The sequence below is a fragment of the Protopterus annectens genome, chromosome 11.part0, assembly GCF_019279795.1.
Source record: "Protopterus annectens isolate FY-2018-M chromosome 11.part0, PAN1.0, whole genome shotgun sequence".
Lineage (NCBI taxonomy): Eukaryota > Metazoa > Chordata > Ceratodontiformes > Protopteridae > Protopterus > Protopterus annectens.
The window spans coordinates 287914145-287929801 of record NC_056745.1 but is presented as its reverse complement, the minus strand read 5'-3'; the positions used below and the strand labels follow the sequence as shown (position 1 = coordinate 287929801).

The window sequence follows — 15657 nt, the reverse complement described above, 5'->3', positions numbered from 1 at the left end:
ACCACTCAGTTCTGAGAGCCCCACTAAAATATAAATATAAAATCCTTTCTAAGTTCTACACCTTACATGGACTCCACAATAGTTTTACAAAGTGGCAGTTACATCAAGAACAGTGTGTTTTGGATAAATGGATGATGCACTTATGGAATGCTTGTATACGATAGGAGCTTTGTGCACGTTACGCCAGCTTTCATTTTTAGGTTCATTTTGTCTAGCTGCTCAGTAATAGACTGAATCAATTAATATCCACATTTTACATTATTTCTACTTTTGCCTAACAAACATGGCAGGCAGGCATGAGACCAAGCATGTCTATATGTCATGCGTGGATGAGAAAATTAGTGCAATATTTATCTCAAAACCAGTGAAAAATATATAGTTCAGTGAAGGCTGTAAATGGTGTTTTTACTATGGCTGTGTGACTATAAAACTATTATGTGCACATTTTAAACAGTAATTTTTATGAAATATATAATGTGCTTTTACATGGAATATACATGATATGCTGTGAACTATTTTAAGATAAAAAAATTATAATGACATAGTTCTTCTTTGTAGAATCCAGCATTAGCCTGGATATGCGAATGTTAATCTCCAACAAGTGATTGCAGAGTTACTACATTCTGTTTCCAAAATGTTTATTCCCAGCATGACTGTCATCCTTTAACTCCATTTACAAATGCAGCTGAATTGTGTTTGTGCTTCCAGCTTACAGAAATAATTGGTAATGTTTTCTAGCAAACTGCAAGCTATATTCCATCCTAAAATGTTTCTTGCTTTTTGTAGAACAGCATGCTGCTCTCACAATTTCACTTGTCAGACAAATACTGCCTTCAATTTTAAGATAAATATGTATTTATAATATGTTTTTTACAGCATGATTCTGAGAAACTATTTCACAAAACTGTAAGTGTTCCAAATGCATGCATTGCATGTGTCTGTGTTCCAAAATGCTGTGGTGTTTTGAAATAATTCATTTTGCATGCCTTTGTTCTGCAGTGAGATTGATGACCTACAACAAAGGGTTTGTCATGCAGTATTTTTGTTGCAGGATCTTTTGATGCAGTAAAAAGAGGTAGCAGAAATAATGCTGCATGCAGCTTATGAAACAATACCAACTCTTCATCTTCTTTTCAGATAACCCCCTGACACATTCCCTGGTGTTGCATCTGTCCTACCTCGACCATATTTCTCTAACTTGTTGTGAGTCTTTGTACATGCATTTCTGTGCTTTACCAGGATCTTTTCAGCTGATCTGTGCACCTTAGTGGAGACATATTTTTTTTTCATCCTTTCTTGATATGAGCCATGCTGTTAACGTTATCAGAGATTTACGGTAAGCTGATATACCACACACACACACACACACACACACACACACACACACACACACACACACACACACACACACATACATATATGTGAGCATAATGCATATAGGTATGCTCCAGTCAACGTATGTTGATGAGGTGAAATACCACTTAAACGTGTCCATATCTACTGTACTTGACACTTTGGCTTGGCGTGCATACATTATTCAAAATCTATGCATCATTGCAGTGTTTGAATCAGAGTACTAAGATATGCTTACTTTCTCGGGGGAAGGGAATTTACATATGTCCCAGGATATGTTTCTAAAGGAAGCTTGAAAATGTCTTTGTACACAATTTATGTTTTGCCAATGTCTTTCTGCCTTCATGTGTTCAAGATATTTTGTAATCTTGATTTCCCTTCAATCAATCTAGTGTGATCGGTTACATTTTTTTCTGGTAATTAATGGTTTCAGTGGCACAAGTTCTGAACTTGCCCTCTTCATTTTTATGCATTTTTATTTATATTATTTATTGACTGCGTAGATCCTATGACCCCAGAAGAAATCATGCTTCCGTGAGATACTGGGGTGACAAAGGACGGGAAACAGACTAGCAAGTCACCACAAAAGAATTAATGATACAGTAAAGTGCAATAGCAAAGGCAGTTTATTTATGTTTGTTCTACATGTTAGACATACAAACAGCAGTGCATGACAGTACGGCACATATAACAAATTTACATTTATCTTTTAACTTAGTTGGATAACTTACATTCATTAGTGATGAGCACACACACACACACACACACACACACACACACACATATACATACATATATATATATATATATATATATATATATATATATATATGTGTGTGTGTGTAATATATATATATATATATATATATATATGTATATGTGTGTAATATATATATATATATATATATATATATATATATATATATATGTGTGTGTGTGTATATATATATATATATATATATATATATATATATATATATATATATATATATATATATATGGGTCTACTTCATATGATCGAAAGACATAAAACTGGGATTTGTCCCCCTCCCCAATGTCGTGCGACCCTGGAGTTGGTATATATAGTTAGGGGGGGTGTAGGGGGCGCTTTAAAAGAAGAAAATAAAACAAAAAGTACAGATTACCTCAGAAAATTACAAATTCAGCTAATTTGAAGGCCGTGGACAATCCCCAACCTCTCAAGCCTGGCAGTGATATGCAGAAGCTTAAAGCTTTTCTTTTCTCTGTCTACATTTTTTTTGTATTGTTTGACTCTGTGTAACTTATTGCTTCTGGCTTGCCATTTTCAAAGATAGCTGTGCCTGTTGGGGTTGCCAAGTTAAGAAAAGGATAAAGTAAATAAGAAATCATTAAGGCATGCCAGTAATGCTCAGGCCAAGTAATTCCTCCCAGGTTACTCTTAAGCCAGTTAGTACAACCAGGACACAATGCAGCAGTCTAGTTAATATAAGACATGGCAAGATATTAAAGTGGATCTAACATAAAACATCAGCAGCAGCTTGGAGCATACAGCATCACTCTAAATTCACTAAATTCACCTTAAAATGCAAGGAGTGTTAGAAGGAAAACAAATGCAGACAGATACATATTCCACAAGGACAATGATATGAATCTTAATGCTCTACATCCAGGGTGCTGTAACCATCATGGTATAGCTATGATTGTACAACAAACTGAAAGGAGCATATTTACAGTAGTTATCTGACAGATTATGCTCAACTGATGCTTCCAATAACAGAACAGGTGCAAGTACCCAGTGATGGGTCTTTCAGAAGATGAACTAGGCAGCTACCTAATGCCCTGTGCTGGCTTGGGAGGGCATAAAGACTAAAACAATAAAATAAACTCTCCATTCCGTATTCAAGACCATGGTTACCTGGAACAAGTCAGCTGCTGTTTTAATATGAGGCAGCTCTAATTTCTTCTCTATGATTGGCACTTTTTTGAGCTTGTCACAGTCAAAATGAAATAGTACAGTCTTTTTGGAAAAGCCAGCACCACACAGAAGACACTGCTATGTTTAGTGCTGATCTGGGAAGTAATTTTGCACTGTGGGTGTGCATGTGTGTGCGTGTGCATGTGCGTGTGCATGTGCGTGTGCGTGTGTGTGTGTGTGTGTGTGTGTGTGTGTGTGTGTGTGTGTGTGTGTGTGTGTGTGTGCTCTTGCTTAGGCAAACATCCCTGACTTTTTTGTCTTAGTTTACCCTTCATTCTCCTAAAAATGTTTCATTTTTTAGTAAATTATTGTAATTTACAGGAAGTCAATAATGCCAGACATTAGAATGTCATAGTTATTATTCAGTAAATACATATCGATGTATACCCTGTCATTCTGTTAACTTTTTAAGTGATTCAATCAAAGTTGAAACTGTTATATGCAAAACATGAAAAATCAAAAACAGCTGAATAGGAAAACGGCAACTTATTTAATAGTCACAAAATAAAAACAATAAAATAACAAGTATCCAGTTAGTGCTTTCATCTCTAAGTTTGAGACTTCTTCAGACTGAATACATTTAGCATCACCAAGCAGTTATATAATGCCTAGTCATGTGATTAAAATAGTTTAGTGCTTTAACTGTTTGTGTTTCAGGTAAGCAACACAATCTTCTCTGTTTAATCTTGGTGGCTAACAAGCATTAAGCTTAACTTGCCATAAATATTCTTTCCACCCTAATTCTTCCTCAGCATCAAACTTGCTGTTATACCTTGCAACATAAACTAATACAATAAATTTAAAATCCACTTTACAGTTAAATGATATATAAAACTTGATTAAATCATTTTTGTCATTAACATCTGATGTTGCATGCTTGTGCTCATATATTCTCATGTAAAGGTCTCTGGTTGTTCTGCCAACATAAAATGACTGACAGGACATGCACAGAGTTAAATATACAACAAACTTAGATTTGCAAGTAAATCTGTCTCTGATTTTAATCAGCATGTTGTTCACCCTTATTCCATTCCAGTGTACAAATAATTACAACAATTACAGTTGAGACATTTGAACATCTCTGTCTTTACACTCCTATTCAACGGTAAGCTTAAGTTTCTCTGAAAACAATTCTTGAAACTTTTGCCTGTTTTCTGTACAAATGTAGGTTTGTCGCCAACTGCTTTAGTTAATTATGAACAACTACTAATAACATTCCAATTTCTTCTGATTATTTTCTTAATCTCTAGTGAATCTGTACTGTCTGCTACTTGCATAGCCAAACAGTAATCCACATTTGTGTTGTTCACGTTCTCAGTGGCTTCATTTTTTCCTAATAGTGCATACTCCTTTCAATTTATTTTCTACTATATCCACTGGATAACCTCTGGATAAATGTGTGGCATATGCTCTCACTTTCTTTCAGAAAGTCCCTCTCCTTTTTAGTGAGCCTATTTATCCTCATTAGCTGCCCCTAGACTTTGAGTAACCTGAAAGAGATTAAAGTTGAAGTAAGCTCGTATTCCTTTTCAAGTTAAAAGTGAACTTTATTTTGAATTCTTCCAGGTGAACAACGTACTCGTCTCCAATGTATCCAAATATCTCTCACTCTATATGATTCTCTGTCTCTCTATCTAATCTAATCTAATCTAATCTAATCGATCAACATAATGTAATACACACACACACACACACACACACACATATATTATTTATCCAGCAAGTGTGAAAGGAAATAAGTGAAGTTAGTGTGTAATAATGCTGTCACTTAGCTGACACTATGAAGACCATTATTAACCAATTTAAAAGATGTCTGCTCCTAAATAATGTTGTCTTCTAGCTGTTCTCCCAGGTGGTGCCTTGGCTATGTCATAGATGGTTTGCATTAGATGGTGAGCAGGGTACTTAAGCATACAGATCTATCTGTTTTAACAAATAAGCTTTGGACATTTCAGATTTACCAAATTATCAATAAGAGTGAAGGAACGATATTGTAAATGACATAAACATTACTGACTCAGAAGTTCAATTCACTCAATTTGGTTCACATTCTTTAACACCAGATTAAATGAAAGTGTGGTGTCATTGGTTGCTATTATGCTATGTGTTAATAAAGTAGTTCTGGAAATATCTGTGACAGTTTTGATTGTGTTACATGATGATAATTCCTGTAGAAAAGAAGGCAGGATACTTTTAAAATGAAGCAGTGGAAATGCATGAGAGAAATATCACAGTCATATTTTGTGAGAGAAACAGCCTGGATGTCATCTAGAGAGGGAAAAAAATAATCAAATACTAGGAAGCACTTAAAAGCAAGTAAATAATTATTAAAGTCAGTCTTATTTTTGAAATTGTTAGTCAAGCTATGCCTTGACAGAGGACTTTTGTTTTGTTCCCTGCAGTTGTGGGAAAATATTGGCATGACTGAGAAAGCAAACAAAGTTTGGGAAAAAAAAGCGATTGAGTGAAAGAGTCAGTAAGAATGCCATCTGTTTTCTATTCTACAACAAAGAAACAAAAGAAACCCAGTGATGGTTTTAATATGTAAAATATCATAGCACTGTTAAACCAAGAGAGGTATTTAAAGTTGCATGATATGGAAAACAAAGGCGACATATGACATTAAAAGAAACACAGTTCACCGGAAGCATCAGTAAGTCACTTAAAAGAATGTAATGTAGTCATTTTAGGAGAAACAGTTTGTACTGAAAGTGCGTCAAAACTCAGACTAAAGTGCTTTGAAGACATAAGGCTTATGATAATGTATTCCTACACAAAAGAAATCTTGTACTTCACAGAGTGTTACATCTTTCTTTCCTATATCTATATCTGTGTGTGTGTGTGTGTGTGTGTGTGTGTGTGTGTGTGTGTGTGTGTGTGTGTGTGTGCATGTACATATATACATATAGATATAGACATATATATATATATAGATAAAAACATAAAATACACAGCACCAAACAACAGCACTGCAAGATATAGCAAAGTCTTTATTGGCCACTTCACACAACAAGCAAAGCAGGTTTTGTTCATTCAACACAACCTTCTTCATTGCTAACAACACAAAAACACCCACAAATTTAAATTTAAACAAAAATTGGTGCCAAAGGACAACATAGAAAGAGAGAGAGAGAGAGAGAGAAAATGCTACCCAGTTCTCCACTTCAAGTAATGGCACTAGTCACAGGTATTTGAAGCTATGATGCAGCTTTACTTTCAAACACAATGGCAGCAAATGGAGAACATAGTCACCTTCACAGTTTCTTCTCAACTCTCTGAAAGACTCTCAATGCATTATTGCTTGTTAACAGTTTTGAAAGAACAACCGCTTTTACATGTATTCACATATACATGCCTTTAAAACTGAATGCACTGCTATCATCACATCTCTCCTGTCTAACGAGGGAGATAAGTTCTCTATAGACACATAGTTAACATTCTTGAATGCAGTACAGGCACTTTAGAAACATACTTTAAAACTTTGTATGAATTTCAACAGGCACTTTTTCAAAAGCACCAGCTCAGTTATTTGTGTATTTTTTCATAGAAAGAAAAAAAAAGACAAATTACAAACTATGTTTAATACCAGAGAAAAGGAATCTGTTACGTTTCTTCCTATGGATACAGTTGCATTACAATAATGCCCAGGCATGTGCACTTCAAGATGAGAGGTGGTCACTCTCATGGACAATAACCTGCAAAGGAAGAAGGGGGCTACACAAATGGTTAAACCTTCATGAGTCCTTTCGAGTACTCATTCTCCCGTAGCATTTGGAACAGTCACGTCTGAGTTTGTGACACAGAGCCTCTTTGTAACTCATTTCACATTTGGAAATTCCAACCTTATCGCAGATTAAAGTAGACCCTTTGATGAAATTGAAATACTTCTGTTAACTAATGGCTTCATCATGCTTGGTTTAATACCTGAGCATTGCTCTGTGATATGTTGGGATTCCTTAGGAATGGCCTAGATGTGCCTCTGTTTACATCTCATAATGGCAGTGTCAACCTTCTGCACCATTTATGGCCATGGTTTATCCATTTTTATACTGCAGCTGCAGGTATCCTCCACTTTTTCTCCCTCTCAAACTTAAGGAGCACTAGATGGCCCTGTTGAAGGATATGTAGATAATTGGTAGAGTGTTACCTGCCATAAAAACAGTTGTAAGAATTTTTTTTATCAATTCTCATGACAGATTCAAATGGAATACTTTTGTTTTAGGTATATTAGTCTTAATTTGCCTTCCAAGCATTAGCTGTTCAGATTTCTCAACTAGTGCTGTGTACAATAAAGCAATAAGAGATAAGAGTTTTGTGAGGATCGGGTTGAATCTTTTTCAGCAGTCTGGACCATTCTCTCAGCTTCTCCATTGGTCTGTGTATAGCGAGGAATTGACAAGGTTTGTATGAAACTGTAGCCCTGAGAAAATTATTGGAACTCTGTCCATACTAAGTAAATATTCTCGTAAAGCTGGCAATAACTTGTTGGCTAATCAAGGTTCGTACAAGAAATATTTCTTTATCTTGAGAGTAATAGTCCACTATTATTTTCCTTAAACTAATACAAGACAACAGCTATTTTCTGTAAAGGACTTTGGATAATGTTTTTTCTCCTCTGGAATGTTTTATGTGTTATATAAATCTGGCATAATGATACACATTTCATTATGCATTATTTTTTATTTCTGAATACATCTTTTCTTTTTCTTTATCAATTATAATTTTGGAAAAATAGGTCTTAAAACTTGCGTATCTTGAGAAACTTAGTGCCAGAACATAACCACTAGCATCAGCATTCATTAGTATTGGCATGGCAATGTCATTACAGACAAGTACTGGGGCAGATGCCACTATTCATTTAAGGTTGGGCTTGCATAAACATTCATAATGTTAAGCAGGCCAAAGCAATATTGTTTGGAATGCCACAAAACTCAGTAAAATCACAACAGACTGGACAATATCATTTTCCTACAGTACAGTACAATTGTTAGAAACAAGTCAGTGTTACAGGTATTGAATGCAATACATGGTTTTTAGAAATATACTACCAAATCAAAAGTTAACAAACTCCTTTTCTGGGTTAGGAAAATGCTCCACTTTCTACTCCCCACAGTAAGAGCAGCTACTGAAAAGGGAGTATTGTTTCTATACTTTGAATATGGCCTCCTACCATTGCAGCTGCCTGCAATAAAAATCTAACCACACTTCAAACAGCATCAGAAAATATCTGTAGATTGATAAATCTTCCATCAAAATGAGAATATCACTTTGTCACTTTACAAACAGCCAAATAGCAAACAATTCCACAGAGAGCAACACACAAGGGACCTTGATCTTTAAGCCGATTAACTTGGAAAATTTCCTTTTCTTTTCAAGCAAACTTTGTGAGACACATTCCACCTTATAGTCTACAGTTTCTTTCACTGTCCACCCCAGTCCTTCAGGTAGCACAAACTAATCTAAATTACACCAAATATGCCTTCCCTGTCCTCGCTCCTAAAGGGTGGGAGGCAATCCTAAACCAAATAACGGTCATACACTCCCTAAACAGTCACACATGAATAAAGATACCACTTTTTCAAACAAGTATACTGCAGATGCTACCAAAATGGGGCACTCATGCAAATACCCTCACATAAATTGGCAGCACAGTGGTGAAGCAGTTAGCATTATTGCCTCTCAGTGAGAGGCTCTCTGGTTCAATTCTTGGCTGGGGTGCCTTCTGAGCAGAGTTTCATCTAGGTGCTCCGGTTTTCTCCCACTTTCAAAATATATGCATCTGGAGCCTTTCTCCCTTGGCCTCCGATGAAAATTGGCTCTGTCCCAGTCGGACATTCCCTGTAAACAAATGTCAAATAAATAAATAATAAACACCCCTCTGAGTCTATAGTATAATCGCGAAAGACATAAACCACGAATACGAATCTGTCGACACAAAAAGAGCAAACTACCAGATGAGTATATACAATTTAGTTTTATACTGCTGTATTTGATTTTTGTTCTGTTTACTCTTTAATATAATATGTGGATTTAAACACTCGTAAGACTGCTGTATAAACTAAAAAACTACTATATAGTGAAATGTAACATTATTAATCAAATGTTTTACTTAACTTGTTTTGTATTACAAAGTTCAATTTCATCTGATACACATTTGTGTTACTTGGGCAAAGGCTGAAAATGGCCTGGTTTGATCGTTGTTCTACCCCAGTTAAGTAAATAAATATTACCACATGATCAGGGTACATTTTCTTTAGTCAGTTTGTCAGTGGTCACAGCTCTGTATGGTACAAGGTTTCCAAAACTGTACCATGTCTAAAGTCTGGCATACTTCAGTTAAACATGCTGGATGTTTTAGCTCCTCTATGGCCTTGACCTTTCTTGCATCTGGTTTTATTCCATTAGCAGTTATAATGTGACTGAAATACTAAATTTCAGACTTGCCAAAAGTGCAGTTATCTCTGTTTAACATCACAACAACGTTTTTAATGGTTTGGAGCACTGCCTTCAGTCACATGCCATGTGTTTATTTATCATTGCCAATCCCTATGACAATAACACCTCGTCATCCCATTTCAACGGATCACTCATTTCATGTTGAAATATTACTGGTGCTGAATTTATACCAAATGGGAATATTTTCTAGCAAAGCTTTCCAGTCAGAGTGATAAAGGTTGTTAGCATTTGACTCTGTCTGCCAAGGCCCACATAAAGTGTCTAATGTTGAAAGCATTCTGACACCAACTAGCTTAGGTGCAATGTCCTCTAGGATAGGTAGCATAAACCTCTCCCTCGCGACTGCATCATTTAACTTTAGCAAATCATCACGTTCTGACATTGCCATTCTTTCTGATAAACTGAACCATTGGTTCACACCATATAATTGGTTCAGTTACACACCAAGTGACTGCATACATCTGAGTTCTGTGTCTGCTTAAAGAGAATTGTAAATGGTACAATTCTAGGTGTGATAAAGGCATATGGGCAAGTGTCAGGCTTCATCTATATCATTACTGGCTCACAGTTTAAACAGACCTATGTCCGCAAACACATCCAAATAAATTTTATTTATTGTAACAACTGTCCCAAACTCACATGCCGTAGTTCTGCTGAGCAGGCTAGTAATGCACAGACCTTCTGGTACAAACCCCCAGTCATGCTTGTGCCATTTTCATCAGACAGTGCTAAGAATCTTCTCTTGCACTTGTTTGCCTTCAGGCTACATATTTATATTTCTGTGTAATGTAACTGCAGATGCTTTGAAATGCTTCTATAAGTGCACTGTGAAATTGCTGTAACATCAGCCCAGGTATCTACTCTAAAACTTACTGGGTTCCATCTATTGGAAGTTTATCTTGCCAGCCTGATTTAGTGTTTGCACAGAAGCCACTGCACCCATAAAAATTGCTTTCTGAGCACCTTCCTTAGTATTTTTCTAAGTGGCTATTCTGCGTTACTGATAATAGTGCTAGACAAAGAAATTCAGTTATGATGCAGCTGTAATTTCACACAATGTGGTAACATACTCAAAACGGTCACCCCTTCACTGCTTCCTTTTAGTAGTTTAGTTTTTATATACAACAGAATTAATATCGCATCTTGTTACATTTCTGACACGTTTTCCACGTCTCACAGCCTGCATTGATCCGTTACATCTCACACATTTGGCACATTTACATTCGCTCGGCCTCGCATGTTTAATTTGGCCAGTATCAAGCTGTTTACCGAATTTGCCATTTTATTTGCATTTTACCTCATACACTTCATTTGTTGTATTCTTATCAGCATTTTTGTGTCTTTACTAATTCAGCTTTTCAAGAACCCCAAGTTGTCTTTTCAAAGTTAAATTCACTCCTAGCTTTAATTTTTAAGACATTTCAATACCAGCCAGGTCATTATTTTATCTCTAATTTGTTCATCTTTTGTCTAGTTAAACCCGTAGTTTTCACACAGATCACAGAAGCACCTCAAAAAGGCTGTAACAGACTGTCTTCTAGCTTGAACTCATCTGTAAAAGCATGATTTTTCATGAATAACATAAAGGATTATCACTGTGTGTTCGAGACGTATGACAAATTCACCTTAAGAGAGGAGCTCAAGAGATGAATATAATTTTTTGTAGTACATCAAGTTTTACTTGCCCTATGTATTACAAAAGCTGCAGAAAATATGCATCAGCACTGAGCGTTTTAAATCTTTGATAGCTGTAACACACCTTTGCCACAAGGAGAGCTCCCATCACCAGTTAGTGGCAGGAAACTGAGGCACTTCATTTGGACTTTAAAATAAAATTCTGAATGAAGTTTTAACACCTTTCTGCTACTTTTGTATGGTAGCCACTGACCCCTGTAATTAGTGTCTTGTGCCTAACAGCAGTAAAGGTTGTATAACAAAAGCTTATTAAACACCTTTCTTTCTGGTACCAGAAAGGTGCTTAAGAAGCCTGTTATTTTCACCATTTCAGAGTGTAATTGAATTGTTATATGCGCAACATTTCTTTTTGGCATAAAATTATTATTCATCTTAGTTATTACTGACTGTAACACCTTTGCCATCAGAAAATGAAAATGTATGCTGAAATAGCTTCCACTTTTTTGCCCAGTGCATGAAGGGTTTACCTGTACTTCACTCCTTTGTAAGTCAAGCTTGGAAGCAGCTTGACATCTTGCACGTCTGTCTCCATGACAGGCTGACAGATGTATTGACAGATTTAAATAGAACTGAAGGGTTAAACCTACTAATTTTTGTTAGTTTCTGGTGTTGTTGGGCTTTGTTGATGAAAAATGACAATATGGATGGACATTCTGATATATATGGATAGACAACTCCCTACAGTTTCTCCTGCCAGTCTGGTTGATATGGGCATCCTGAGACATGTACAAGGACAACCCTCTATTACTACCATCTAGGAACACAATTTGTGACAGATGCAATTGCATTAAGAACCTAGAGTCTATGCTCCCTCCCTTACAGGCCAATATATCTGGCACTGAGAAGTTTGTCAACACAAGCACCACACCTCAAACATCACCCACACCTACACAACACGCATGCATATATCCGGAGGTCCTCAACAAAAACATACCCAAACAAAAGAGACCTCTGAGGCAAAAACACACATGAATTCCACTGCTCACAACATCACAATCCACACATAGTCCACACATCTATGTCTCACAGCCACTAAGGCCTAAACATAAGCCCAAGATAATAGTCATAGGAGACTCCATTGTGAGACACACAGATGTGCCTCTTGCCAGACTGGATAAGGAGAAAGTCACGGTTAGTTGTTTATCAGGTGCCAGAATTCACCATATCAACCATGTACTCAAGTCTATCAACAACAAGTACTGTTATGACTCTGTCATAGTCCATGTTGTTGTAAATGACTTGAGACATACCTCCCTGGACTATAAGAAGAGAGACATGATTGAGTTTGCTGAATATGTGTCCCAGACAGGTATGTTCCTAGCCTTAAGCAGCATTCTACCATCACCCAAAATGATGCCTCAATACAAACAGAAAATGATTGACTTCATCAATTGGCTTTGTTTCCGGTGTCATTCATTTCACAGAGATGGCCTGCATCTGTCTCCCTTTGGCTTCAGGCTTCTGGCAAAGGCTCTTACTTCCTCCCATAGTGCCTTTTTTAGGAAGTGCCATGAGATCAAAACTACCAGCATGAAAATTTCATCAAAACACAAATTAAAGGTCATGCTGCTAAAGGCTAGGAGTCTAAACATGAAACTGCACTCATTGCAAGCATTCTTAACCCTGGAAGATGCTGATATTTCTGCAGTCACAGTAATCTGGTTCAAAGCTGTGGAGAGCACCCCAGCCATAGCAGGTTGCTCATGTATCATACATTCAGACCCTAAACCATGGGCAGCAAAGCAAAAGGAGGTGGTGTTGCAATATATATTAAAGACATACACACTTCCAGGCTGGTCAAACAGTATGATGCACAAGAGACACTCCAGGTGCACTTAACCATTGACAAGACCCCTATTCAAATCATAGCTAGCTACAGGCCCCCAACTTTAACTCAAGATGCCCACTCCACCTATCTGTACCTCTGAAAATCTATCAAGATTCAACCCTTTACCCTGATCCTGGGTGACTCTAACTATGCAATCATAGATTGGAAGAACTATTCATGCCAAAACACAAATGCCCAGAGATTCCTTGATTGCATCATTGCAAATGCCTTGGACCAGCTGGTCAACACCCCCACAAGAGGTGATAATTTCTTGGGCTTGGTATTAACCAGCATGAGAAACCACTGCAGCATTCCTACAGTGTCATCCTCTCTTGTAAGATTCAACCACAAAGAGGTCACGTTCAAAGTCACCATCTCCTCTGACCGCACCCCAGCTAGGGTCAAACAAAATAACTTCTCCAAAGCTGATTACAACCGCCTAAGGGAAGGTATAAACAGTTTCACAGCCCCATCCCCCTCCATAGGAACTGCCACATATGTCCAAACTTACACCAAAGTACTGTACAAGCATTTTTATAGCTGCATGGAATCAGGAATACCTGACAGGACAAAATCATCCTCCTCTTCAAGGAAGAGTAATCCTGTTTGGTGGACATCTGCAATAAATAAACACTATAATAAAAGAAAAATATTGCTGTCTAAGACCAAGAAGGAACAGGTGCCTAATTGGAAGTGATCTCTCCTTAGCCTGAACAAGCAAATAAAAGCACTACTGAAATCCTCCAAAGCAAACTTCGAGTCCAAACTGGCCAAATCTACTAAAGACAAGGGTTGGGAGGGTAGCCTAATGGTTAAAGTGTTTGCCTTACAAACACAAGGTGCCAGGTTTGAGTCTCACAAGGGATAATTGGCTAGGCTTAAAATGGCCCGCAAGGGCAGTTAGTCTAGTACTAATCTATGAACCTATGAACCTATAAGTCCTTCTTCATATATGTCCACAATCTCAAAGGAAGCACTCAGATCTGCTCAGAACTGGAGGTTAAGGGCACCACATACACAAATGCCATAGATATAGCCAACCTGCTGGCAGACAGGTTCAGTGAAAACTTCACCCCTCTGCCCACCCATCAGTAAATCAGGACATCCCCAGCATCCCCCTCCCTTTATCTCTAGGGAGCAAGTCATCACTGCCCTCTCAAAGGCAAAAAATACAGCCTCCATGGGACCCGATAACATCCCAGGCTGCATCCTGCATGAACTCAGGCAGGAACATGCAGCACCATTGAGCACCCTGTTCAACCAAAGCCTGAGTGGAGGACGGCCACTGTCATCCCTTTGCACAAAGGTAGGGCATCCACCGATCCAGGAAATTATAGACCCATCAGCCTAACCAGCCTGATCTGGAAGGCCATGAAAAAGATTTTCATGGACCTCATTAACAAGGACATTGGCAACCTCCAAACACTTGATCCCACACAGTTTGGTTTCGTCAAGGGGAGGTCATGCCTGTTGAATTTGGTTGACTTCTTTGAGGCAGTCACTAAAGCCATGGACGAGGGGAATACGGCCATGCCACCTACCTTGACCTGGCCAAAGCCTTTGATACTATTCCCCACTCAGGTATAATAGATAAACTCTCTCAACTAGGCATCAATCCATATGTTATCAGATGGGTAGCAAACTGATAGAACCCACCTAGTCAAAATATGGAAACCACCTCAAGCAACTTTATAGTCTGAGACATTTATAGAAAAAAGGAGGGGGCCCAGGGCAGATCTCTGTCAGACACCACTGGTGATGTTCTTCTATCAAGAGCAAATGCCCATGACCTAAAAAGTATGGGATCTGTCAGATAGCCAGTTACCTACTTAGTATCCAATGTATGGATGCCCATGACGTTAATATTGAGGGATCTGTCAGATAGCCACTTACCTATTCAGTGAACAATTTTTGGGCTAATGTTGAGTTGGGAGAGCTGGTCAATAATGAAGGCAAACAACTGATTTCAACAAGTGGAAATAATTGAGACTGACTATTTAATAGAAAGAAAAACAACCACAAGATAAGTACTGTTATTTCATGAATAGCCATTCCCTACTAGGATAAGAAAATTCATCAAGTTAATCAGATACAGCATATCCATCTGATAAATACCTTTATAAATCGCATGCTAAAAATTATATGACTTGCAATAATTCAACCATAGCAAAACAAGTCCTTCTCTTAAAAAAAAATAAAATAAAATTAATGTTTTAATTTTTGTTTACAACTAAAAAAATCTGCACTTCCATTACCTGTAAGCAAGTTCATCTCCTCTACTTCCACCTCATGATATTAACAGGGACATGATCAAGTTCCCTGTTTGCCAATTTCATTGGGAAAACCTGGAATTCATTGCCAAACTATA

General features: G+C 37.4%; 1 protein-coding gene across 7 annotated transcripts in view; it reads left to right on the top strand.

Annotated features, from left to right (window-relative positions):
• Positions 1-15657, top strand: part of ANO4 (anoctamin 4) — a 1520875-nt gene that overhangs the window by 767093 nt on the left and 738125 nt on the right. For 5 of the 7 annotated variants that reach the window (XM_044087781.1, XM_044087779.1, XM_044087778.1 and 2 more), the window contains one exon: positions 877-906. The exons of the other annotated variants lie outside the window; for them this stretch is intronic. In XM_044087781.1, coding sequence (XP_043943716.1) covers positions 877-906 — 30 coding nt within the window. The remainder of the gene's footprint in view (positions 1-876; positions 907-15657) is intronic. 7 annotated transcript variants of the gene reach the window in all.